This window comes from Aquila chrysaetos, chromosome Z, assembly GCF_900496995.4.
Source record: "Aquila chrysaetos chrysaetos chromosome Z, bAquChr1.4, whole genome shotgun sequence".
NCBI classification, from domain to species: Eukaryota; Metazoa; Chordata; class Aves; order Accipitriformes; family Accipitridae; genus Aquila; species Aquila chrysaetos.
The window spans coordinates 17,669,616-17,696,997 of record NC_044030.1 but is presented as its reverse complement, the minus strand read 5'-3'; the positions used below and the strand labels follow the sequence as shown (position 1 = coordinate 17,696,997).

Below are 27,382 nucleotides of genomic sequence, written 5' to 3'. Positions count from 1 at the left end.
TAGGCTTTGAGTGAGTAAATATAGTAGTAATAGCAACTATATTGCACTAGTATGTACAAACAGAAAAACTTACTCCATGTAGGAAGGCAAAACTTCAATTTCTATGTACATTAAGAGATCATATGGTTTATTTATACTTAATCATAGTATGACAAAAAGGAGGGAACAAGTCATCTTACACAGGTATTTGAAACCATCAGCTTCAGAAAGAAGAATCAGAGCACCAAGTATCTTGCATAAAGTTGTATTTGCATTGGTCTTAGGCATGCAAGAAGCAGATTACTTGGGGGTTTTCTGAAGTGTGGAAGAAATCTGATCTACCCCACCAACTCAATGTCTACAAGTCATTCCATTAGACATAGATTATAAAACATGCTCTTAAAACATTTCCAGGGCTGTATTTTATTAGCGTGTCTGCTAATAAAAAAACACCACCAAAACGCACTCCTCTTGTCACCACTAGCTTCCTTCAATAGGAGCAGTAATCATGTTTTGAACAGGGAGAACTGGAGTTCTCAGAGCCAGTTCTCTCTCAACCAGTATGGCTTAATGGAGGCCAGATTGAACTGCAGTGGTCTACAGCAACTGAAGATCTCTCCACCGGTGTTTGCAAAACTTCCATTTGGAGACAGTGCCTGTACTCACTCAGCATCACTGTCTTTGCTTATGCTTCATCAGACACTGCGTTCACAAGCACTTTTGATGAGAAAGTAGTTTCAGCACCGTTGCAAGTGAGAACATTTTCATCACTCCCAGGAGCCCAACCAAAGCTGAGTATTTGCTGAAAAGGAAATTTGTACTAAAAATAGGTGTGACCTTCTCAAATCAGCACTTTTCTGAAATTCTACTGAAACAGTACAGCTCTTTCCACCATTGTAAGAACAGCAAAAGTAATGTTATGTTTGAATAATTACCGCCTAGTAAAAAGCTGCCTTTGGATGCAACTTGAGTCATACTCAATGTTACTTTATTGGCACAGGCATTCATACAGATGTATCAACTGAATTGTTGACAGATCAAAGTAGACACTTTGCATTTACTTTGTATGAATTTGTGCTAACTGTGTAACAACTGTGTTAGCACTAGAGCAGCAGAGAATTATGCTTTTTTTTGTCTCTTCTCCCTCGTTTCTTCCCCAGAAGGTACCCTTAAGAATAACAGAGAATTCCATACACTTAAAAACCTACTAAGTTTTTAGTCTTTGTTAGAAGGCAATATGTCAGTTCATTTGTCAATTAATTCTTTTCAGGTAAAAGAAAAAAGATCTGGCCTGATAACATGTACCTAAAATGACAAAGTAAGCGTGCTGGGCATTGTTCATTTTCCTGGAAGCTGTCTCCCTTATATATTTACGTGGAGCAGTACACATGTCTGAATGAGAAGTAGGGAATGGTGGTGCAGAATCACCCATGGGAAAAGTTTTTCAAGCTCTAGAGTGGAGTGGCAGTGATATGTCTGCAGTATTGTAATGCTTTCCTCATAGCGTGCACACATTGTTAGATAGTGGATGATGTGCTGATAGGGAGTAGCAGAAAGCAGCTATTCTTATGCTCCAGAGTCTCACTGTGAGCCAAGTGGTTTGAATTGTCAGCCTGCAGACTGATACAGTGGATGAATACAGTTTAAGTGGAAGAATTGGATTGCTTGATAAGTTCTTCCAGTTAAACTGTTGCTCTTCATGTGCATTTCTGGAAAAACTGCTGCATTGGGCTGTAACAATTTCAAGATGTAAAGAATTTCAATCTATTTGTGTATTAAGGCACTTTGTTTTGTCACTTCGCAGTGTACTTACAGGGGCAAAATTTTTAAAGCTGCAAAATTACATTTCAAAAAATTGTGTAGAGAGAAAGGAATTAACCCCTTTAATGTGTATATCTTAATTTTAATTCAAACCTTTGAGGGGAAACTGTGTTTCCGAGTATTATATTTACTTCTGCTGCTTATGTCTACTTTGGGCATTCCTAACAGCCCCAAATGATGTTTCACTGGGCATGGAAACAAATAGAAAGAAGCAGTTTCTGCCCCAGAGAGCTAACAGTCAAGAGAAAATGTAAGAGGTGATTAAAGAGACAGATGGAGGAAACAGGTAAAGAAAGTGTCTGCAGGCAGACATAGCTGTGTCAGTAATCATACTCAGCTATCGGCCTAACCAGCGCTAGATGGAAATGCTTCTCTTGGGGCTTGTATGTACTATCTTCTAGTGTGCATTCTCATACAAGGTATAATAAACAGACAGTGTCTGCGTTGTGTTGCATTTATTCTTGTTATTTTTATCCTTTGCCATCCATCTGACACTTTGTTCAGTTAAGGTGTCAGGGTGTCAGTCATTGCCTTACATTAAATTTTATTTTTTCTAGTCGCAGTGTAACTCAGTCTCTCACTTATTTTGTTAATAGAAATAGAGAATCAGCCAAGTTTCCAGTTTGTGTGTTTGAATAATAATAGGCAAACACAGAGTGTAATAAATCATTAGTCCTTATGGACTATATCGCCCTGCAACAGAGTCTCTGTTCCAATCAAGTTATAGGAGCTGAGATTTTAGTTGAAAGCAAGTATCTGATAAGGCAAGTTAATTATTGTGACATTTTCAAACTGGGTAAAAGATGAGGAATCAGTTGTGTCTGTGAAATTACAACTGAAGATGCAACACTCAAGACTTGTTAATGGTTTTTTTGGCATCAGGAAAGGAGACATAGGTATCTAATATTAAATGGTGTTGCAGAGGAGCAAGTTAGCACTTTGTTTGCCAAATTAAGTTTCAAAGACTATGTAGGTTATGAAGTTTGACTTTCTGCCCGTAAATCTTGAATGACTGACAGACTACTGTAAAATAGCTTTGTTCAAAAGGAGTCTTTGGCAGGCGGCATCAAAGGTTTGAAACTCTGGAAGGGATGAAAAGAAAACCCCACTTTTACACTGATTTCCCCTGCAGATCAACGTCTCTGTGAAATTTGCCTGGGAATTATAAGCTATTTACTGTATTATGTGCTGTTTTTTTTCACTGTATCCAATGGCCCCTGTGGTTCCTTTTATCTTCAAGATTTAGGGATATTTTTGTACATGAAATGTGAATGAGTGAATGCGTCAGTGGAACACAGGGAAAAAACCACTGGTTTTAGACAGTTCTTTTCTCCTTTATTTTATCGCAAGTTGTAGTATTGGTTTTATGGCACCTAAATCTATGGGTACATATTTTTATGGTAAAGCCCAATGACATGCACTGCATGCTTCATCAAGCTCTCTCAGTGTTTCTTCACTTGATTCACAACTCTGCAGGGTATGAATCAGTCCTGTAGTATAACCCTTAATCTCTTTTTAACCAGAATAATGTGGTGTGTTTTTTTTATTTATGGTGTGTGTCATTGTGTCATCATCTAATTATGTAAACAAAAGAAGGGGAAGACAAAATATTTCCCAGAAAACTCTTCTTAGCTGTCGATCAGTGCGGGAGGCAAAGTTTCTTTATTGCATAAAAGCAGCTGAGGCAGAAAATTCTTCATAACTCACAGGTACTTCAGTCTACCCTCAAGCAAGACGTGGCACTGCTGGGGCATGGGCTAAAAGGAAACTGGTCTGGTAGGGCAGTCTCTTCTGAGAAACGTGACATACCTCCTCAGGTATGGTGAGAGGCTTGAGGAGAAGGAAAGCTCCTTCTACTTCCCATTGACTCTTTTTAGCTTTCTGTATGCAGTCGTTAAAACTGCATAGACAGAAGGTGCTTAAGCCCTTGTTTGTCTTCCACAGGGTGAAGTGAAGAAGTGAAGCCTCACAGCTGAACTACTATGAGGTCAGAAGCCTTGCTGCTATATTTCATACTGCTACACTTTGCTGGGGCTGGTTTCCCAGAAGATTCTGAGCCGATCAGTATTTCGCATGGCAACTGTAAGTATAAGAGGCCAGAGGACTTCATTTGCTTAATACTGATCAGGGGACTTCAAATCAACAGTATTTTGTTACAGTTGCAATGAATAAAGTTGTTTTTCTTGATGTCTCCCACATCAGGCAATTTATGTTCTCAGATACTAATATAGGAACATGACTTTTTCACATTGACTTATGACTACTGGGTGGTAAACTCCTTGATCTTCCAAAACCACAGCCTTTCTCCTGAAACAGAGACACTTCAGTAGCATGATCAAACCAATTATCTTCCTCTATCCAGCAGCAAAGGAAGGAAGCCTTCTCCCCGCTCTGCCCCATAATCAAAGTGTCCCTCACCTGACTTGTGAAAGTATAGTTCTGGATAACCAGTGAAGCACTTCAGAGTTTCAAGCATAGCACACTAAACTGAGCTCTGAAAACATACTTTGTTGATCTAACACAAATAACTGAACTTCTTTAAACTCTGATGGATTCAGCTTTAGCATTAGGCATTTTTTGCTGAGCTGGAAATGTAGCTGAAAACCAAATCAAGACAAAGAATCTTTTGTAACGGAATCTGTCTTCTTTCTTACCAGCAGTAATTGGCAAACTCTCCAAAATCTAGGGTAACACAGACAGCTGCGAATTAGTATTGAGATTTGCTGGCAAAACAGGTGGAAAGCTTTCTGTGCATTTCACCATGCAAGTCAGGCTTAGCATAACTGATTCTTTCACATTTACCTCAGCTCAATTATGATTACTGCAAAGAAAAGTCTTCCGAATTCCCAAAGGTTCAGATGTTTAAAAGGAAGTCTTTGGCACCTGGGTCTGTAAAAGTATGCTAAGGAGTAGCAAGTCAGCAATGAGTAGGCTTATGTTTAAGCCTGCTTTGGGTCAGGAATTTGATTTTAAAGTGAATCTCTCGATTGTCCTTGCTTACTGTGCTTTGGGGTGGCCTTGGCACCCGTAAACTTGTCTGTCTTGGGTAACAGCAAGCTGAAAGACAGACCCCAGGGGAGCACTTGATGTGCTCCAAATGCTAATAGGCATCTGGGATACAAGAACAGGGCAGCACTGCTCTGAAGCAAACCCTGCTGAAACCTGTCTAGTGTGACCACTGGGTCTTCAGCACCAACATTTTCACCCTTCAGAGGGGTGATGCTAACTGTCCTTGCTAATGCAGAAATAGCCAGTCTTGATGCTTTTGGAGCAGTGGAACATGGGATAACTTTTTCCTCTGCAGCATGGCATGCTGAAGTGCACATGAATGTACAGGCCCCCGGCTCATGCGAGATCCGTGAGTTACAGAGGAAACGGAACTGGACAGAGAACAGCCTGACGGTTCAACTTGGCATTTTGCATGTAGGACTTGGTCAGAAGGATTAAGCTTCTGAACGTAAATCCTGCCTGGGCTGTCTTAATTTGTTTCTCCAGGAGTTTTCAGCATCTGGTTTGCAGGGAAGCTCCTGTTCCTATCCAGTTTTATCACCAGGCTTTCTGACACATGGCACTCTCAGATGCTTTGCTGAAGCCAGGCTGTGAATCAATACTTTGACCAAGCTTAATAGGGAGAATACTTTTAGAGGAAAATAGCTGAAAACAGTAAAGCAGTAGATGAGTTTCTGAAGAAATAGACTCCCTCAAACAGCTCCAGGTTTCTGGGAAAGCATATTGATGAGGAAAAGGCTTAGGCATAGCTAGATGCTAGTCAGCTCTGTATAACATGCACATGCAGGCGTTCTGCATTGATGATGGTGCTCATCAGAGGTTTATCCTCCTGCTGTCATCTGTCATTTTGTTTACTTAACTAGCTCCCTAGTTTGTGCATCTAGATGTCATGATCACATGTACATCTGAAGTCTAACAGCAAGGTGGCCCTTGGTCAGAAGTGTTCGCCGTTGTTGTACACACAGATCGTCTGGGGAGCAGCAGCACACCCCATGTATGCTGAGGTCTCACCAAAAAATTATGGGAACAGAGTGAATAAATGCTCTTGCTGACTTGTAGAGTGGGAGGGAAAGCTGACTTGTTGATAGCATAAGCTCAGTACAGGGCTTCCAGTCAGTATTGTTGTCCAGTTGCCAGAACTGGAGTATCAGACTGGTTGCCAAAATAATATGCAGTGACTTTCATTTTATAAAGTCCAAGTGGTCGTTTCCCACTGTTTCTCAGAAATCCCCACAGCTGTTCTACAACAGCAGTCCAATTCTGAAGGAAACCCAGGGAGCTGGCAGTTTGAATCAAGGAGGGCCAAGTCTTTTGCTTTAACCACTACCAGTCCAGTCATTGTGGTGATTGATGGGCCACTGTGAAACAGCTTTGTCCTGCTAGACACTCTTTGGCAGCCAGGAGCAAACATTTAAGCTCTGCAAGCAGTGAAAGAAAAACTGTGAGAAAGTGCTGTGTACCTGTGTGCCAAGAGCTCCAGAACAGCTTTACGCTCTAAAAAAACCTCACAATTTTTGTCTTCTACAAAGGTGATGACTTTCTCCTTTGCAGCTGCAAAGACTGTAACCTTAAAGAACTCTCCAGCCCTCCAGGCTGTGCTGCCAGAGCAGAACAGAAACCACAGGTTTTGGCTATAGCTGGGGTCCATGGTGCTCCATGTTATCACCATTTCAGTTTGCGATTCTGTTTTGACCCTGTATCTTTTTTTCCCTTCCTGCAGATACAAGACAGTATCCGGTGTTTGTGGGTCACAAACCAGGGCGGAACACCACGCAGAGGCACCGGCTGGACATCCAGCTGGTCATGGTCATGAACAGGACCCTCTACGTTGCTGCTAGGTCAGTAGTCCCCTGCTTTGCCACTCTTCCCTTGCTCCTTTCAGAGGAGGAAGGAGAAGATGAGGGATATTCAGAGTTGTTCTCTGCTGGACACATTATTTTTAGGATTTTCTCACATTTGGAGAGAGCTTTGCAGGCTCTTAGTAAGACATATTGGAAACCTTGTTAGTCGGTCAACTAAGGTTCAGTTTTGCGAGGTGCTGAGCCAGTCCTTTCAGGAGTACACACCTCTCTCTCCCTTTGAGTCTGGCAAAAGCGAAGTTGCCAGAGAAATTGTTTAGCCCCGCAGAGCAGAGAGTCCATCCTCATCCTCTAATTTTGTTTGTGCACACCATTAATGACATATTTTAGAGAATGAGTCTGATGGTGCACAAATGCACGTTCAGATAAGAGTTATTAAACTGTAATGTTGCTGGCTTAGGCGTGTTTTTAATATCTTAAGACAAAAAAGAGGCAAACATGTTTGCTGCTGTTCTTTCAATGTACTCAGCAAGGTTAATTGAATTTGGTGTCTGGATTTTTTTGGAGAGCTATACTGTGCAGATACAAGCACATGCCTTTTTATAAAAATTGCATTTAAAGCCACCCATTTAGTTTGCATAGCTCAGCATGGCACCATCAGCTTCAGTGGAGCTATACTGATTTATACAGCTGCCAACTTGGCACAGCTCAGCCATTAACACTTCCTCTCCCTGTCTGTTGTTAGCAAAGGAGATTGACGATTTTAGAGTGGGAATTACCTGATGGATGCCGGATGAAAGCAAGAAGGGTCCAGATTAGCAAGGGTGGGTAGTCCAGTTTAGGAGCTATTCAACCCAGATCCTGTCTGGGACCTCCCCGCAAGCTGCCCCTCTGGTAGCAGCTTGTTTCCTGCACGTTTTCTGGTCCTTCTCCTCCACTGGAGCAATACACACCCTTCAGCGTGTGCCACAGAGAGCCAGGCTGTTCATGCAGATGGGAGAAGTGGTGGGTGGGATGGCCAGGAGGTGAGAGGGAACAGCTGCTGAACAGGCAGCCTCTCACCACCAGGCCTGTCCTCAAAGCCCTTGGCAGCCTTCGGGAGCTGCCTGGCTTTCTTCTCAAACAGACACTCTCTGTCTTCTGGGTGGTCGGATGTGTCCTGTGCTGGAGATCTGTCTGTTGATCTCCACTCGGCACCAAGTAATCGATCAGCTGCGCTACACCAGCAGAGTCACCGAATGCCGTTGTTACCTAGTCATGTCGCTGGCTGCTAGAAGAGCACACTTCTACCCGTTCCCCTACCCAGGCATTGCAGCTATACCGGCAAAGCATGGCTTCTTTGGGCTTCTCACATACACCAGTTTGTATGGGGTCTGGGTGGCGGAGCTCTGGTTTCTCACTCGTGCCAAGCCCTTGCGTGGTCTGGACAAAGAGCATGCATCCTTCCATGGGAGCTGTGGTGGTGTTGGTTGTAGGGCACAAAGTGCGGGCAACCCCACAGCAAGGCCTCCCTGCACTTTGCCTGAGCTTGGGGATTAGTATTTTTGCTGCATTTAGTGTGATAATGAGCAAGGCGGGGGAGCAGGCTGAAGGGGTTTGAAAGGTGGTGGCAGGATTTCCTCCTTTTCATGGCTGAGTTCCCTTTGCTTTCCTTATTTGTTTTGCTTTAAATTAGGAAATCATTTGCGGTTGGAAGGTGGTAAATCCGCTTTGTGGATTTTGCTCTGCTGTATTCATAGTTTGTTCCCAGACTGAGATTGACGCAATTAGACTGGTGCAGTGCCCCAGCGACTGGCATTACAGCAGGAAAACCCAGCGAAACATTTTGGGATATGAAACCACTGTGTGCACAAATTAGATAAAGAATGCAAATATTTGGGGGATAGTATATGTGCTGGTATTTGAATATGCATTCTTACATATTATGTGGCTATATATTTGTATAAAACAGTTTACTACAATGAGGGTGCTTATATATTCCTAGGGTCTTGTGACCTACAAAAAAGAATAAAGACCCGGTCTGTTTTGTACTTACACAAGCACAAAAAAATCTTCTTACACTTTTTTCCTTTGATAACTTAAAAACTCTTTGACATATTCTTTTCCCCCTCCACATGTTACTGAATAAAATCCCTGCTGGGCTGAGAAACCTATGTGATACAAGTTAAAATTCAAAGGTAATTTTTATCTTTAAGTAATAAACTTCAGAAAATGAGTCATCCTTTGATAACTAGGGTGAATGAAACTTTATAACTGCAATACCTCATCTCCTTTAGAGGTAGTAGTAAATCTAGAGACTGAAGCAAACGTGTACACAGTCAAAGGTGTTTCTCAGAGTTTTGTAACAAGATTTATTGAAAACTGTAGCTAACATAAATCCCTTAGCTATCATATCAGATGTTGCTTTCATGCTGGTTTTTTTAGACATTGAAATATAGTGATGCTAAGTTTATGTTTGTACCCAATTATCTGAAAAGCAATCAAAACAAATTATTAAACATTGAGAGGTTTTATTTTGGCGTTGTTGGGTTTGGGTTGGGTGGGTTTGTTTGTTTGCTTGTTTTAGAAAATCCAGTGTTTACTTTGCAGACCGTTTCTGTGCGCAGGAGTGGACAAAGTCAGATTTGAGAACTGCTAACACTTTATTACTGAGCTACTGGCATAGAACAAAATTTCTGTCTGTCAGTTGCTTATTTTGTCGTATGGGGTACATGACTCCTGTATTAGCTATTACCAAATAAAATTTTGTGTCACTTCAGAAAGGCTTTATTTCATGTTATCAGGCAGAGATATCCAGTAAATTAGAATAACTCAGCTGAAGCCCATGAAGCCATACTGTCCGAATATCTGGCTTGCAGTCTGCAAAGGACCAGCTCTGTTTTCTTTCTCCTGGTGGGAAGGGTACTCCCTCGCTGCCTCTCTCACACTCACCCACACCCATGCACACACACCCTTTTCTAAGTTTGCCATGTCTCCTCCTCCCATTGTCTTGTATGGTGGCAGCTTTTGTTCACATTATCTGCCTCCCCTCATGTGTATGTACAAAATGGTTTATTGAGCCCACGAGGAATCAGGATGGCTTCCTCCTCATTTGCAGTTACACATTTCCAGACGATGCACTGAGTGGCCAAGGGTCATGCACAGCCGGTGGCATTATTTAAATTCCCTTCCTCCACAAGATTATGCCATGGCAACAAAACTTGGTTCTGCTGACTGGAGGTGGGAAAAACGGAAGCTCTAGGATTAAGTCAATTTGTGTTAGAATAACTTAATTAGCAGTGAGCTGTACACATACCACAGCTAGTAGATAGTAGGAGTTGGGCAGCAGTGGGAAAAGGAGGGCAAGGACAATCCCGCATTGTCTGTGGTTAGAGTCCTCCCCTGAATTTGACAGCTCTTTCATTCGCTGATGACACTGTCAGCAACTATGTTTCACAAACGGCATGAGAAAATGCTGTGTAATTTGCGTGATACTAACCCTCTTTCAGATGATCCCATAACTTAGCATCTGAGTTGTCTTTGAGCGGTTTCTTGAACCAGAAAGTAAGTCCTCTGAGAGTTGTTTTATTGAGAGTGCAACTAAATAACTCAAGACTCATTCTGAGTACCACCACTGTATTTTCTAATTGTCTTGTTTAAAAAGAAAGCATCATAACCACTGGAAAACAAGACTGATGATTAAAATCAAGAGCTGTGCTAAAAGGTTTTTAGAGCTCCAGCCACACCTAATTTGCAATTCAAGAAGTCTTGTTCCCACTTTTATGTAGTAGGAGTGACAGCAACAAAGAGTGATGTACATAAAAATGGAACCGTGCAGTAATCTTTGAAGCTGGTATCATGCTAATAGGTAATTTTAGTCCAGCACCAACCCTGACCACTGCTCTGCCAGTAAAGTCAGGCAAATAATAAACTGAAGCATTAAACCAATCTTGGAAGTAAATGACAGCTCTGGTTTTACAGAGTCTGGAGGAGAAGAAAACCCACAGCTCCGCAGTTTGGTGTCTTACAAAGCAAACAGCCTCAAGCGCCGCGGCAGACAGTAGATTTTTAAAAGCCAGTTCCCCACAACAATGCTGCCTCTTTTCTCCATGTGAGAGAAGTGTTGCTTATTCCTCTTACAGCAGTATTTTGTGTTTGCTTTATTTAAGAGACTAGCACTGTTTCACCAAAACCCAATAAAATGAAGCTAAGCTTGAGAGACTGGAAACAGTCTGTACCCTACTTTTAGCAGACCCCTCCAATGGTGTGGATCATGCTCCATCTGCACAGCTTCCTGCATTTTGAAAAAAGTCAGTGTTATTTCAAGGAAAATTGAGATGCTCAGTCCCAACTGGATGTGGTGGTTACGACAGCATTGTGGGTTGGTGGGTTTTTCAAATTTTAGGTTCCATACAGAGATGTCCTTGTTCTCAGCTTACACAGAGGAGAATGTTTAAAAATATCTCTTCACCTGAGTAGCTGAGTCTATTTCCTCTTTCCAAGGAGAGATTGGCAGCTAATTGTAGAGAGGGACAGGTTCTCAGGAAAACAGGAAAGTAAATGGAAGAAAGAAATGTGAACTTTTTTTCAGAAGAGTATTTTACAGTTTAGTTTAGTTTGGCCACTGGTGTGTGAAGAAAAGAATGATTTCTGGGAATAGTTTTGTGGCTGTCGGCCTTTTGCCTACCATATTGTCAATCAAATTATCACAACTGAGGTTAGACACATAATTTAAAAAAAAAAAAAAGAAAGAAAGAAGCATTAACCTCTTTTTAACCCTGAATGGCTAAATGTGGCACATTGACTGCTAGCCCAGGAATCTGGCAAAGGCTGCCTACGAGCTGTTGCAGCTGATGTCAGGATATGCAAAAACATCTGCATGCTAGATCGTGGCATCTGCTGTAGGACCTATAGAGCAGAAATTATATGAGGCTCATCTCCTTTCCAAAATCTCATTTGTTCAAATAATTGCTTTTGGGAAAGAATCTTGCTTCGAAGTTCTGTAGCATTTTTCTTTTTTCTTAATGGGAAGGAAAACAGTTTATATATGAAGGTGCTTTTCTGGGAGAAGCAGGCGATGCTGCCAATAACGTTCCCTGGTAAGACCTGTGATCTTTTTTTGAATGGATTATGGATTATCTTGTGATAGATAGCTCTCTTCATAGAAAATGAACTGTCTGACTACTCCATTTGACTTTGCATTCATTTGCCTTTGTTTACAGGGACCATATTTATACTGTTGATATGGACACATCACATACAGAAGAAATTTATTTTAGCAAAGTAAGTAGCTTTTATCATCATCCAGAAACCAAGGACACTAGAACAAACTTCAAATAAATAGGAAGATGACATTGTTTCAAACAACTTGTGAGTGCTGCTGTAAAAACTGTAATAAGCAAGTAAGATGGCATTGCTAATCATATTTGGGGAAAGCTAGAATAGCAATCATGTCCTCTGTGAATTTCTGATAAGTCATTTAGCTGGGCTGATAAGCAATCTGTACCTAAATACAGTGAGGTCCCTGATGGAACATCTGTCAAACATCTATTCATTTATATTCAGCAGTTTTCTATAACAGCTATACTATCCCAATTAAGTATACGGAAACTTTCATCATAAAAAGCAAGTGCTGTTTACATATTTTCATGCTTACAAATTTTATTCACTCATGCAAGTACTCACTAAATAAAATCTTATTATAACACCACTTTGTAGATGTATTCACATTATCTCCATGGGAAGTTACATTCAAACTAAGAAGAGCTTTGTCTGCATTACCATTTTTTGTATTAACATAAGCATACTAGAAATAACCTCTCTTCAGCTCCTTTGCATTGCATTCACATTGTGTAATATGTGCCAAACACGGCCTTGGTCCAGCAGTTCGTACGAATTTGGGCATTGGATGAATTCCACTGTAGGAGGAGTGAGTGTTTCATTATAACTATGAAAGATGCTGAAGATGAGCTTATGCCCAATTGCTCATCAAAAAGTGAGGGCACAGGGTTGTAAAGGAAATAAACATCCATGTTTACTCTTTCAGTGTGGAGCACTTCATGAATGCACTGTGCCTTAGTTTACTGGTGGGAAACACTGTCAGGACTACTGTGGCAATAGTGTCTAAGGTGTTACTATCTTAGGCCATGTGTTTTAAGTAAAGTTTTATTATAATTAATCAGCCTACCACATTTGACCACTCCTGAAACTCACCGCAAAAATATCCAGGCTGGGATTTACCTGTAAATGTTCTGGAGAAAGAGTGTTAGCAGATAAAGTCAGCAGTATCTTGATAGGTGGAGGGCTCTCTGAGCCTGTTAGCTGAATTGAAGTGATAAGAATTACCTGAATTTAATTTCTTTGCTAATCTAAAATGTTGTCTTCTAGAATACATATTTCATTTAGAATCCAGTTAGGGCTTATAGTCCATAAATGTTTATTCTGATGTGCAGAAGAAATTCAAATCAAAAGAAGAGAGCATCTACTACTTTTAAGAAAACTGCACATATTTTTGAAAGTTGGCTTATTGCTGAATTCCATTGGTTTAGGCTTTAAAAAAAAAGGATAGGTTTCTAGTCTAATGAATAGATGGCAACACAAAATTAAGTGAATGCTCCACATCACTGATCTTTCATTGTTGTGGTGAATTAATCATGGAGAAAGGGTGCAGAAAGCTTTCAATAAATATATGTTCAACAGCTATTCTCCCCTAAGGGACTTCTACTTCTGAAATCAAATGCAACAACCTCTGGGCTCTAATTGATTTCTTTCTTGATCCTTGCAGAAATTGACATGGAAATCTAGACAAGCTGATGTAGACACATGCAGAATGAAGGGAAAACATAAGGTAGGCAATTTTCATTTCTTCTGCATCTGCCACTTTACTTTAGTTGCTTCACTATTATCTCAGGCTGCTGGCTGTGATGTGGAATGGATCATGCCATTCACTTCTTGCCAGTAATTGCTTTTTTCATCAACTTACTGAAGGCTTTAATTTGCAAAAATAGTTTACTTTTAATGTGGTAAAACATTATGACAGGAGCCACAGCAATATCCTGAAATACTTAAAGCACTGAGGATTTTGGACATAATGCTTAGTGTACTGATTTTGCTTACTACTGCCTCAAAAGCTAAGTGCTGCTGTCCATCCTCCTGCAGGAATTTACCGAGAAGTTTGTGTAAAGCATCAGAAAGCATGAATGCGTACAGTTGTAGAAGGACTGTTTCTCACACCAATTTCACCCTACTGTAACCTATGACTAGCACAAGAGGTATCAGAATTAGATGCAGACTCTTTGATTCTCTACACCTGCTTCCCCTTCTAGTTACAGATGCTTTATGCCAATACATTGCACTGGTGATGCTACTGTCTTACAGCAAGATAGATGAGAAGATCAGATTTTTCACTCATGAGGAAAGCAACAGCTTTCAAACAAAATTCACCTATGTGAACAATAGAAAAATCTGAGCTGTAATATGAATATCATTTCTTCAGTTCTTTGTAACCATTTTTAAACCACTAGAATATAAATCAGTTGCGTCTTGCTCATTGTCAGTTAAACATAGTTGAAATAAAGCCCAGAATATCACAGTGGCTACCAGCCAATTTCATTCTAGACCTGACGATAAAATATCATGGCATAAAAATAAAACCAGACACCCAAAATGCAGTAGTTAAAATACTTTTTATTATTTTTCTTCAGGATGAATGTCATAATTTTATTAAGGTTCTCCTAAAAAGAAATGAGGATACACTGTTTATCTGTGGAACAAATGCATTCAACCCTTCTTGCAGGAACTACAAGGTATGTGATTTGTTTATGGGATTTCCTTTATGCCTTGTCTTTCTGTGGGATTTATTGTGACTATGCTGGCAACAGCATGAGGTTGTCATTCAACAGTGCATCATTCAACTCTGTAGCACTTAATCCTGACTCGTTTCAGTGCTACAGACCTCAATGTTGAGTGGATTTCTGAGGACTGCTTGCATTGATTACCTACTTCTTTGCAACTCTTCTGCAGGTCAAGAGTTTATTGCCACTTTACATTGCCCTCCATAGGTGGGGAATCCTTCAGATCCCTGCTTGGGGATGCAGTCACTCCTCAGAAAGTTTCTCAGCTTGTTCACTGACACCCACATCAAGTCATAGACTGGTGCTGAGGATTACCTCTGGGGTAGCATGTTCTAAATGTCTCTATTGTACTGTTCTCAATCCCAAAGCCAGTTCTCAGGATGCTTGAGGGCTTAGCACAGCAAAAGCTGAGAAGATTAGTGTTGGGGACCCCACAGATATGGAAGCTGTGGAGGTCCTATGGCATTGTATGCTGTAAAAGTGATTGACAGCAGATCTCCACAGGGAAGGTACAGAAGGAAGGTGATGTGTTCCTCACTAGCTGGGGATCTGCAAAGCCAAAACATTATTTAGAGCAGTGTAGAAAACTGTGCTGGTCCGTAGACACTTGACATTAATTCCTTGACCCCAATTTCTTCCACTGACATACTGTGTCCCTGTTATCTGCATTTTAACAGGGCCCATTTATTCAAATATTTCCCATTTTCTCAGACTTGCACCAGTATAATCTGATATAACCCCCAACAGTGGATGTCTCTGGAGTAGCTTTGAAATGGATTTACTTAGGCTCTTGAGATCCAGAGTCTTCTTTTCCAGGCACTGCTATGTCCAACAGGTTGTTTCTCATCCTTCTTTAGGAAAAAGAAGACAGCTTGCTAGTTCTGCTTCTGATAAAGTCACAGCACAATTCTCATTCATGTCATTGGTTTCAGTGTTATTGTAAAAAACAGAATAAAGACATTAACATCCAGGGAAACAACTGCCTTAGTGGTATTTGCTGTGACTGCTGCTCTTCCTTGCTCTTTCTGCAATGCTGCTTTACCTTGTTTAGCCACTGTGATGGCTATAGTCTAGGAAACACAGGAGAGAAGTTCAGGGTAGTCTTTTCTTTCAGTCTGTGAAGGAAGAATCAGATCTGAATAAAAATACAAGCCTGTGGCTTGGTAACTGTGTGGTACAGATAGCTGCTCTGTTAACAGCCATTTATTCTTTTCCTATTTTCCTTGCATCCTGCTCCTAGCATGCAACAAAGCTTCTCGTTCTCAGTGCTGTTTTTAGTCTTCCAGCAGTTTGTCCATTTTTAGCTCTCAGTACCATTAATGTGGCTAACAAATCTCAACTAGTCCACTTGCTAGAAAGCTAGGTCTTTTAGTACAAATACAGATTTCCTTGGCATCCTGATGTGAGGGATATAAATCGCCCTCCTTAGCCTTACTGCAGGTGTTTCATTCCCTTTGATGGATGCATGGCCTCTGCAGACTGCCTCACCAGTTGCTGAGCTGCAAGGGCTGGATAGTGATACCTCTGGGAGACAGCAGAAGGTCTCCAACACCTGACCTGGCTTTTGCTCCATTTACTTCTGCATTATATAGAGAGAGCACAAAAGATGTGCCAAACAGAAAACAGGGCTGTCCCTTCACGCTAACAATGGAAGTGTTGATGAGCCTGGGGTGTGGGGCTCAGTGCAGTGAAAGTTGCTCAGGGCTGTAACTCGTTTCCTCTCACTATCATGTGAAATGCTTTTCAGCCCTTGAGTAAACACAACTAATTCCCTTCAGAGTGGATTTTGACAGGAAGGATACATGACAGAAAACAAATGACAACAAATTGTCCACTGGAGGACTTGGGTTCTGTAACATACAAGCGAAAAGTTGATTGGAGTAGTTGATGGTGCTGGGTGTCTTATTTTTCATGCTCTTTGAACCTGTACTGTATGTGATTTATACAGTATGAGCTGCTCAAGTTACTTGAATATGCTAGAAAGACTCTTATTCCCAAAATACGGTGGTATAAGAATCTTAAAGAGGTAAGAGCTGTACCTTTCCCCTATAGCTCCCTAAACCCTCTTGAACTTAGCGTAAAGTTGATCTGTGTATTTGTATCATTATCGGTGCCCGGGGTGAATTTATTTCCCAGGAGTTACACTTAAGCTTCAGATTTTACAATTCCTGCACAGATTAATTCTTGCCTGATGGTAAGAGGATTTCTCCCTGACACAGACTCAACTGATACAGTAAGACTTGGAGAGCATCCTTCTGAGTATGCAAATCAAGGAAGAGAGCACCACTGTTGAGACTAGAGCAAGAAGGATCTCCGGACTTTGGGGAGAAAAATGCACACACAGATAATTGTCCTAGTGTTGTTTCTTCTGACTGCTGTGGCTTGCAGTCTTTTCTGTGTATAAGAGCGCTTCTGTTGGATCACTGTTGAGGATAAATTTTGAATCCCTGCCAGAACCACAGACCACATAGCCTGCTGTAGTTCAACAGGAAGCTTGTGTACAGATAAAATATAGACTGAAGACTTTTGTAAAATGTGTCGGAGTAAGAGTGATTAGCTGCAAAAGAATGACTGACTTATTGGATACGTTTTCTTCAGAATGATTTTATTTAACACCATGATTTTTGTCAGGTTTTTAACGCATAGTCAGGAGCACAGTTAGAGAAAGGACATTCCTCCCTGCCCAGAAAAAAAGAAACACTGTCATAAGCCTCATCCTGGATAAGAAGTTTTGTTTCTCTATCTGAGGAGCTCCCTTTCGTTTTGCAGATGGATACCTTGGAGTTCCTGGGAGATGAATTCAGTGGAATGGCCAGGTGTCCCTATGATGCAAAGCATGCCAATGTTGCATTGTTCGCAGGTAAAGTGACGGAGATAAACTTTTTTCTTTCTGTCCTGCAGCCAGGCTCACCATAGCACTGTGTCTCTTGAGTCCAGAATGCCAAAATCTAAAAGGTTGCCAAGGGAGTGAATAATGGCTAAAAATAGGAGGCATGAGGAAGTCACTAGCATGGAAGCCCTTCCCTTCTCTGGGATTGACTTCACTATCATAAACATTGCCTGAAGCCTCAGTTTCCTGGTTCAGTATTTCCTGGATTTGTGATAATATGATGCCAGACCAGTGTGAGGCACCATTTCTGGCTGCATCCAGCTTCTGCAAAAGTCAAGGAAAGTCAAGGCTTGAGTGGACTTTAATGAGGACCGGGCAGGATATGCTCTTTAACAACTGTAAGCTTAAGTTAATCCTCATAATAAAAGGAAGCTAGGGAACATGCTGTGATATGCCCTTTTCTAGATCTAGAAGGAAAGGGAAGGTGATTTTATTTTCAAGCAGAAAACATCTCAATGTGGTGTTACCAGCTGTTGTAGACAAAGGAGAGAAGTGTGTTGGTTAATAATGATTTATGCTGCATGCAGCAGAATACAGTTAACTGATTTCTACTACAACAGCTAAAAAAAAATGAGTGCTTATTAATGGGGTTAATTTGGGCTGTTGATTATGTGGTATTTTTGTACTTCTCTTCATGAATTCCTGGTTAAATTGTTTCTTTATTGAACTTCTCTTAGTGTAAACCTTGCCTATCTTTTCTTAGATTTGGCTGTAAAATAGGTGGTAAAGATAATACAGAAGCCACTTATGGTAATGCCAGTCCTCTTCAGCAGGTGTGATGCTAGAAAGCAGAGCCTGGGCACTCATGTGGAAATGCTTTAGCTATTCCTTTGAAGATTTAAGAGTGTGCAAGTATTTCAGCCACTCTCAACTGAGTCTGTAGCCAGAGGACTTGATTAAGCACTACTGTGTTTGAGGTGGCATCTGCCTCACAAAGGACAGATTTTATAGGAGGTTGCAATTTTATTTTTCTTTTTTTTACTCTTTATAGTGTAAATAAATCAGTCCTTTTGTTTCAAAAATAATGGTGATGATGATGGTGGTAGTATGTAATTTCTTAATTACAGTCAAAAGAACATAAAGTAGAAATTATCTGATTGTAGCAGGTAATTCATAAATGATGGAAAGAGAGAGACACCTTCAGAGAAAGTTTTACCCCATGTGTCTCAGATTCCCAATCCTTAGGGCAGTTTGAGTGACCTTTCAGAAGGGCCTTTCTCACTATACTAGCCAAGAAAGCATATATGACCAACTTAATGTAAACACTTACCTTGCATTCAGTTGAAGTTTGATAAGATAACGCCTACTCTGTTACTGAAGAATTCCTTGCTTTATTTGAAAATAAAAAGAATATTTATAGAAGTGATCATAATCTTTCATGATGATTCAGAATAAATTTGATACTATTCAAGTGAATTCTTGTAGAATATACCTTGTAAATCTCCTAGCTTCAGAAAATCACTGTTTGATATGCCATACATATTGATACCCATGATAACTTTTCAGAGTGCAGTGAAAAATAGTTTCAGAGCAGTTTAGGGCACTAATCCAGGTCATCTGAGTCTGTTGGGTGCACTTACATGAATATGGCTCTTCTTGCAGTGTGTAACTATTACAGCTGATATGTGCGAATTGTAATTGGTCACATAGTCTTCAGGAACTTGGCAGGAAAGAAAATAAATGTGTGATTGTATTAACATGAGTTCAGACATCCATATCTAAACAATTCAGCTTTTTATTCTATTTTTAAATTGGTTTTAGTATCTGCTTTTTTTTTTAATTATTTTTTTCTGGTTTTGCTAAGGAAAAAAAGTCCGTTTTAAAGAGCCAAATAGTGATGGGAATTGTGGGACTCAGAACAAAGAGTACAGTCCTGCTAATAACAAACAGTCTGATTTTTAAATCTTTAGCTGAAATTAAACATTGTCTGTATGTGCAGTGAGGAGAGCTTGACGTATAGAAGCCTCTCTGCTTTGTCCTTGGTATGTTCTCAGCGCTGGCGCCTTCAAGGCCCAGCACCCAAAATAATCTCGGGCAAAGGAGATGTAGGCCATTCTGATTTTTATGTAGACACAACAGAGACACAAGTTGCTGTCCTCATACCACGGTGCTTGTGCTCCTACCAGACATCATGTTCCAAGATCTGTCTCGCACATGAAAACATCCCTGTACAGTTACCGTGACCCACAAACAGATTAGCATTTAAAAATGTTGTTGGAGTTCATGCTTTTACTGATAGCTTTGCATCTTTTGGTTGTCCTTGGGGTGCCATTTTGTAGACCCTTTCTTACCGCTTGTCCTCTGGTTCTTCAAGAGAGAGGAATGCATAATTCATGCAGGAAATGCCTAAAACACATTGTAGAAAAGAAACATAGATAGGCAATCCTCCTCCATCTCTTTGCATCCCTGTTTCGCCTGAGCTCCCTGCACGCTATTTAATTTTTTGCTAGTGATCTTTGGCAGAGGAGAAGTGCTCTCAAAGGGAGAAATTTGCATAAGTGTCAATTAGCTGACAGTCCCTAAGACCTGCCTGGTTTGCCCTCCCAGTTAAAACTAACAGTTCTGTCGTGGCTTCCCCATAATTATTTTGCTCACATACATAGGCAGAATTTATGAGCATTGAACCAGAGGCGTGTGCAGGCAAACTGGATAGGGTAGTTCAGTATGACTTACCTAAAGTGGAGAAGAATTACACCATAAGGTTTCTTCTCCCACAGCCTCCCTCTGAAACTACCGTTTTGAAAACTGGTGACTTGCTTGTTCAGTGCTCAGTCCCATTTACCTAGCTGGATTTTTTCCCTTCCGTGTTCCTAAGGAGATTGTGATGATTTTGTTTGCCCCATCTCATCTGACTTATGAGAGAAGGTGATTATATTATTTCCAGTGCTCCTCCCCTCTTGTTTCTTCTTTCCTTCCTTCCCAGAGGGAAAGCTGTATTCTGCCACAGTGACCGACTTCCTTGCAATAGATGCAGTCATATACCGGAGCCTTGGAGACAGCCCAACTCTGCGGACAGTTAAACATGACTCAAAGTGGTTGAAAGGTAGATAAACAAACAAAATTAAAAAAGTGGCATCTCTGATGAGAGTCTTGGGTTCCTGACAGACCTCTCTGTCATTTCATTTCACCAACGCTTTCTGGCAGCAAGAAGGAAGTAAATTGCATCTCTTACTTACACTGATGTGTTTATCTCTTCCCTCTTCTCCTGACCCCAAGTTACTGGACCTGACAGAAACTATGAGCATGGTAGATCAGAATATATATTCCAGCGAGCTTTCCAAGCTGAAATCCATCAGTTTACAGCTGTTGGATATAAAGGTTGGAGCTTGCAGGGCTCAGTGTGCTTGGGCTGTGTTTGAAAATATTCCTGCCCCAGCACTGTGTTAGGTAACAGTCAAGGCTTCATGAAGTATAGAGGGCTTGTCCTGTAACATTAAGATTCATCAATGAAAATAAAATTATGGGAATATTGCACAAAGCCTTTCTTTTATGGTTCATAGGGATTGTACAGCTGCCATTGAATTAGGCAATTTCTGTGCTCTAAATGCCCTCATTGTTAAGAACGGAGCTGTTTAGCTTCATGTAGGCGTTATGAATAGTTAGCATTTGAAGTGATTTTAACAGTGAGCAAAGCCATAGTTTGAAGTCTTTTTCTGCATGCAGAAATGTTTTGCCAGGTGTCAGTTTTAGCTGTCCCACTTTGCTTGCTGCTACAGACATGTGTGGGCAGAAACAGTTATATGGTTTGTTATTCCCTCCACACACAGCCTGCATGCCATAAAGAGCCCTGCTTGGACCCCTCAGGCATACCATTATATATTGCCTCTTTACCTTTCCTCGTACAACGCGGGGCAGACGTGTTAGTGACAAACCCTCAACTACCTTGCAGTGATGTTGCACAGACTTGACCCCAGCTGTCCTGTCCCCAGAGAGTGATTCTTCTGTGGTGGTGATGTTGCTAGTTCTGAAAACTGAACAAGTTTGCCTAATGTGGGCATTTCACCTTTGGATGTTTAGTGTGAATGTATTTGGCTTCTCTTTGCATGCTATATGCTGTACATGGTGCCTAAATAGGATGCCTGGGTTTTCTTTCTAGAACCATACTTTGTCCAGGCAGTGGACTATGGCAATTACATTTACTTCTTCTTCCGGGAAATAGCAGTGGAGTACAACAGCATGGGAAAGGTAAGGGCAAAAACATTGCCTTGAATGACTTTGTCAGATTCAAGAGGAGGAAAACATATGCTATTCTTGGACCAATGCTGTTAGGAGTGACCTTGAAATGAGAACTATAAATCATGATGACAAGGTCATCATTTTGAGAAGATTCCTATTGCTCAAGCCAAAAGGTTGGTTGGAGTGAAACATTGCACTGTCTTGAAAGGAAACAGGGTGGTTTCTTATGGTGACCGTGTATGCTGGAATATCTTTTCTCAAATCGTAAAAAGCACAAGGCAAATGTAATTAGTTCAGCATAGTAGGTAATTGTTAAAAATGGATTCCAAAGCAGGGAGATATTTTTCTTTAAGAAATCTGGAGTGCTGAGTAAACAGGGGCAGGAATTTTGTGTTCTGCTGTTCTGCAAAGAATAATTAAACACTTTCTGCATTTTTGCTAATTTCACAATAGCTTTCTGACTAAGCAGTCAGAAAAGCTGACCAAGGTCACAAAGGTGGAGGGCAGGAATAAAAGCCCAGCAAGATTTGCATAGTTTTTAAGTGCTGAAAACACAAGAGTCAGAGCAGGCAGCGTGGGTTGCAGGGACTGTGAATATAAAATGTGCTTTTGTTTGGGGAAATAGAAAGCTAAGCAGTCTGTATGGAAATGAGTTTTATATGGGTTGAGAACAGATCTCCTGAAGGATTTATGGCTGTATAGTAAATGCCACAGCCTTATCTTTTATAGCACACTGTTCCAAAGCTGAATTTTTTCTCTGTTTCTTATTTGTCACAGATTATGGAAACATGGGATTAAATTAAGCACCTTGCTATGTTATTCCAAATGTTCTAAAAGTACAACTCCAACAAAATACTTTAGTTCAAACAAACATTTCATTTTCTCCATTATTTTTGCTCTACTTCTTCCAGGTAGTTTTCCCAAGGGTGGCTCAAGTTTGCAAAAATGACATGGGAGGATCTCAGAGAGTGCTGGAAAAACAGTGGACTTCATTTCTCAAGGCTCGCTTGAACTGCTCAGTTCCTGGCGATTCACACTTCTACTTTAACATACTACAGGCGGTTACAGATGTTATCCATTTCAACGGCCGGGATGTTGTTTTAGCAACCTTCTCCACTCCATATAATAGGTAATAGGCACAATAACCTTTTACCTTCTGTTTCCTTTATGTTTTGCTTTTCACTGCAGTTTCTATTTACTTTATGAAGGTACAAGAAGTGATTGCTCATACAATGTAATTATTATGTACCACACGCTTATCGATAATTTGTGTTTTATTTTAAGATACTCTGGTATTGCTTACTGCATTTTATACCTAATAATTTAGAGCAGCTTTCAGCCATTTACTGTCTGGAAACATTCCTTGGATGAACTTTTCTTTACATGGGAATAATTCAGACCAGCCACCAAGAAGTTTTGCAGCATGTAACTTGCAGAATGTTATTCCAAAGAGAAAATACGGGGTTTTTTTCTCACAGAGAAAGGACTGGGTCTGTCCTGTTTACATCTAAACCTCCAAGAACCACATTAGTGCTCCTTCCCTTTATTTCATGCATCCCTACTGACTCTTGCATTTTCTCCTGGGAAAGTCAAGATCCTAAGCTGTCCTGCTGGCTGGGGAGGAGGTCCCCAGAACACCCGTATTTCATTGTTTGCATGGTTTTCCAAAAGTTCATCTGCAAAGAATTTATTACCATTGCACATTATAACATGTTTCTCCAGAAGTTATTAGAAGAGTAACTGTATCTAATTATTGAGGTCTCCCAGAGAAGTTAAAAAAATAGTAGCATTCTAATTAAAAAATATATTGCTGTTCCACAGAGTAACGTTTGAGCTGAAAGGGGAACTTTATTGCTGAAATTCATCTGGTTTTGCTGTACACTCGCCACCTCTTGTCAAAGCCTGACCTCAGTGAGGTCATGCACAGAACTGACTTCAAATGAGAGTAAGCCCAGGCCTGTAATGCATAATCACTGCTTTTAACATCAAAACGATAGGAACTGCAATGGAATAATTATGCCACCAATAGGGAATACAGGCTTAAATTAAGATGATCTCTTTTTATGCAAACTGGCTTAATAAAAACAAGTGAACAGAGATTCAGCATCAGAAAATAGGTTGTATCTTGAGATTATCTCAAAATTGAGATTGTCCTCCCACTCTGCTAGTATTTCCTGTGGTGTGTCATGGATAATACTTGTTCTTAAACCCTGAATTTTATAATCTAAGTACTTGGTGTTAAAATCAAGGTACTGTTTTCTAGGCCCCAGTTTTTGCCAGACATTGAAGATGACAGGAAGGTGCATAGGCTTGGAGACACCTCATTAACAGACCTACCTCTGACATGGACGCATCTTTCTCATTCCTCCTCCACTGAGGAAAAGCTGCAACAAATATCTTTGATCTCTGGAACAAAGCCTCACCCTAGAGTGAGCTGGAAGAGATTCCCCAGTCTAACCTGAGGTCACCCCGAGTAGGAACTGGTGATGGGTTGTAGTCCAGCGGTTGGGAGATGGCTTGGCTGCAATCCACAGTAGTCCATCCTTACGGCTTTATCACGCTGTGGATCTGCAAACTGCCATCCTCAAGAGTAAAAGCTGTTGCAGTCTTCTCACCGCAGCAATCCCTCCATCACTGTGTAGTTATGTGTTGAGCACAGTTCTCAGTGCTTTTAGTTCTGTATAGGACACCGCAAGATTTTAGGGTTGTTTTTTCTTAAGGCTCAATTTAGCAAAGTGCAAAGTCTTCTAGCTGGTGTGGGTCTTGAGGTGTCTTTTAGGATGTGGTCCTGCGTGTGGCCAAATATACCCTTGACCAACTCTTGCATCAGCATATGTGTGGCTGCCTCCATTTAAAACTCTTGCTACGTAGTATCACATTAATATAGAGCTTTGAAGTTTCCTTCCATATAAAAAAACCCAATCTGTGAAGGTCAAACTAAGACTCCCTACTTGTTTCCTTCAGTAATAAGCATTTTGAAACCTTTTAATATTCAAACAGTTATTTTTCTATCAATTTATATACCTTTATGAGTTTAGTTTTATTCTCTGGAACGGTATAGTTCCTACATTTTTTCTTTGGTGTATAATAACCTACTAGCTAAAAGCAGGATTGAAAGCCTCAGCCAGCTGTGTTCATGCTCTTTACCTGATAAAATCAAGTGGTGAAAGTCAGACACGAATAGAGTAGTTCATGTGTAAAAAAATGAAAGGTGGATAAATGAATAATTCATGCTTCCAGGCAACTGACCATGGGAAACCCCTAAGCCTTTCAGAAAGTATGTAGGTAAGGATATAATTACGTTTAGACAATGCTATCATGCAGTTGCTTGCAAATAATCAAAAAGTTGAAATATACAACTTTATGATCTAAAAATAAAATTGAATTTGCTTCTTTAAGCTCTTTACACCTCATTGAGTTAAGCAAATCCTAAGCATAGTTAACTCCTTTCCATGGGGAAAACTTGGTGGAGATCAGGCTGTGGGAGGATGGACTAATAATGTGGAAATGCCAGGTCAATGGCATGTTGCAGCATGCTCCCAGTTTGATCAGCACCAACTTCTGAACTGTCTGCAGTGTATTTTTGACGCATGACAGGGACTGTGAGAATTAATACTGAGAGATGTTGTGACTTACAAGAACTTAAAATCCCAAATAATGGGCTTTGAATGAGACTAGCTGTTACTCCTCATGCATCGCCGGTGGTACCCAGAGTTTCCCAGATTCTTTCCCTTCTTCAAGATGATTGTAATTACTTCTTTCTGTAGAGGCTTTGAAACAAATTGTGCTGGCAGGAGCTGTCTGCTGATTGGTATATTTCAGGCTTTTCCATGGGGCTGGCTTTTCCTGTCAATACTCAGAGGTTACAGAGTTCAGGATTGAGTAGCCTGTGACAGGAAGACTTCTATACAGCATGTTTTTCACTCAAGATTTTATGCATAACTGCAGAATGAGTAACAATTTCTGGGAAATGTCACTTTGCAGCATCCCTGGCTCTGCAGTCTGTGCCTATGACATGCTTGACATTGCCAATGTATTTACTGGGAGATTCAAAGAACAAAAGTCTCCAGACTCCACATGGACACCAGTTCCTGATGAACGAGTGCCCAAGCCAAGGTATGTTTCATGCACAGTGATACTGTTCTGTTCCTGTATGCAGAACAGAGTACTTTTTGCTGATTTGAACAGCCTTGTAAGGTGCAAATACAACTGAAGATACATGTTGTAACAGTAAAATAGAAGTTGAGTTGCATTTGGATCTAAGGTATGCAAGTGAGAATTTTTCCACTTAAACAAGATTTGTGTAACATAAATCAGGCCAGCATCAGATCCACTTGGTCAGAATAATCTGTCACTTAAGAGTGGTGTGAGTTACACACCTCTTGCAAATTGGTTCGGTAATGGATGTATCTCATTACAAAACCTGCACCAGTTCTGTGGTTTGCTGTTCTGCGGTTAACATGCAATTTATGTGCCACAGAGGACACATCGTGAGGAGAAAAAAACAGTGTTCCATCAAAATGGAGATTCAGTTTACCTCGTTCCTCCTATGAGTTGTTTACACTGTTTCCACTTCCCTCCTGTTTGCACGTGGCTCCTCTACTACACTCTGTTCGTATTTCCTACAAGCACCCATTTCATACAAGTTGCTGTTGACAGCCATTTGTTAACTCATTTACACCAGTGGCATTTTGCTCTGAGAATATGATATGAATGTAGACAAAGCAAATTCATTTATCTCAGTCAAGCTCTACTACTTCAATGTATGTTTTACATCGCTTGTGATATCTTACATAACTTCAAAAGAAAAACACATCTGAAGCTCTGTGGTGGCAACTGAGCTTCTGCCTAAATCCAAATTTGGCCCATCATGTCTTAGAGTTGCCAAGTACAGTATTCCTCTGCTGTCTTTATTCTGAAGTTCTCACTCAAGAGAAGAGACTGGAGGTGACTGGAAAATCTGGTAAATTCTGTGTGTTTTCAGTCTGAGCCTTAGTAAGGCACCTGCTAGTACTGTTGCTGGATTTTATTCTCCTTTTTGCAGTGTTTCAACAACTTATGGACATAATGGGCTGCCTTGGTAGTGCAAGGCTGCACCAGGGCTCCAAGGTCATATGTTTGGAACTTACTCAGAGAGTATTGGCAGGGAAGGGAGAAAGGAGAAAGAGAAAGCTTCTCTTTCAGTGGGAAGGAAGAAGAGAAAGTTGCATTATGAGTTTGTGGGATGAGCCTATAGCAGGCTAACAGTTGTGATAAAGACAGGATAATAGTGCTCCTTCTAAGCCATCAGGAGATAACGTGAACTGAGTTGGTGAACACTGTTTCATGTAACATTTGGCCATAAATCTGCTTAATAGAAATAATTATTACTTCTAACTCATGTTGAAATGCATGAGAGGCACAAGACGCCTTTGAAATAAGGTCATTTTTATTTGGATATCTCAGTATGGTGCAGAAACATTAGTGTTCCTATGATCCTAACATTTCTCAGAAACATACCAGAGCATTTCAGGGGCCTCGCTTCCCTTTTCTGCTGAGGTGCACAGCAGAGTTTACTCAGTTTTATGTTTACTCGATTAAACCAGTTTTGAGATTAAAACAAGATTAATCCAATCATGTGATTAGGATTTAGGAGGAAATAGGCCTCCAGATTAGATATACAGAAACCCTAGGCACCGCACTGCCAGAAGGCATAGGCTGCTCCCTAGAGTTCTCTGGGAATGTCACCTCATGAATCAGTGCCCTTGCAAGGACCCAGGAGACCGGTGATGCCATTGGTTTCTCCTTCTTTCCCTCTTGCTAATTCAATATGCCGTTACAAGACAACTAAAATATTTTGTAGACGAAGAGGAAGAGCACACAGTCTCTCATGTAGT

At 40.7% G+C, this 27,382-nt stretch overlaps 1 protein-coding gene across 7 annotated transcripts in view; it reads left to right on the top strand.

The window, feature by feature from the left end:
* The window catches only part of SEMA6A (semaphorin 6A), a 116,601-nt gene that overhangs the window by 48,630 nt on the left and 40,589 nt on the right, over positions 1 to 27,382 (top strand). For all 7 annotated transcript variants that reach the window (XM_030003877.1, XM_030003882.1, XM_030003879.1 and 4 more), the window contains exons 2-11: positions 3,745 to 3,882; positions 6,530 to 6,647; positions 11,810 to 11,870; positions 13,372 to 13,434; positions 14,291 to 14,392; positions 17,210 to 17,300; positions 20,254 to 20,373; positions 21,427 to 21,515; positions 22,418 to 22,635; positions 25,491 to 25,622. In XM_030003877.1, the coding sequence (XP_029859737.1) occupies positions 3,783 to 3,882; positions 6,530 to 6,647; positions 11,810 to 11,870; positions 13,372 to 13,434; positions 14,291 to 14,392; positions 17,210 to 17,300; positions 20,254 to 20,373; positions 21,427 to 21,515; positions 22,418 to 22,635; positions 25,491 to 25,622 (1,094 nt within the window). In that variant the 5' untranslated portion in view covers positions 3,745 to 3,782. The remainder of the gene's footprint in view (positions 1 to 3,744; positions 3,883 to 6,529; positions 6,648 to 11,809; positions 11,871 to 13,371; positions 13,435 to 14,290; positions 14,393 to 17,209; positions 17,301 to 20,253; positions 20,374 to 21,426; positions 21,516 to 22,417; positions 22,636 to 25,490; positions 25,623 to 27,382) is intronic.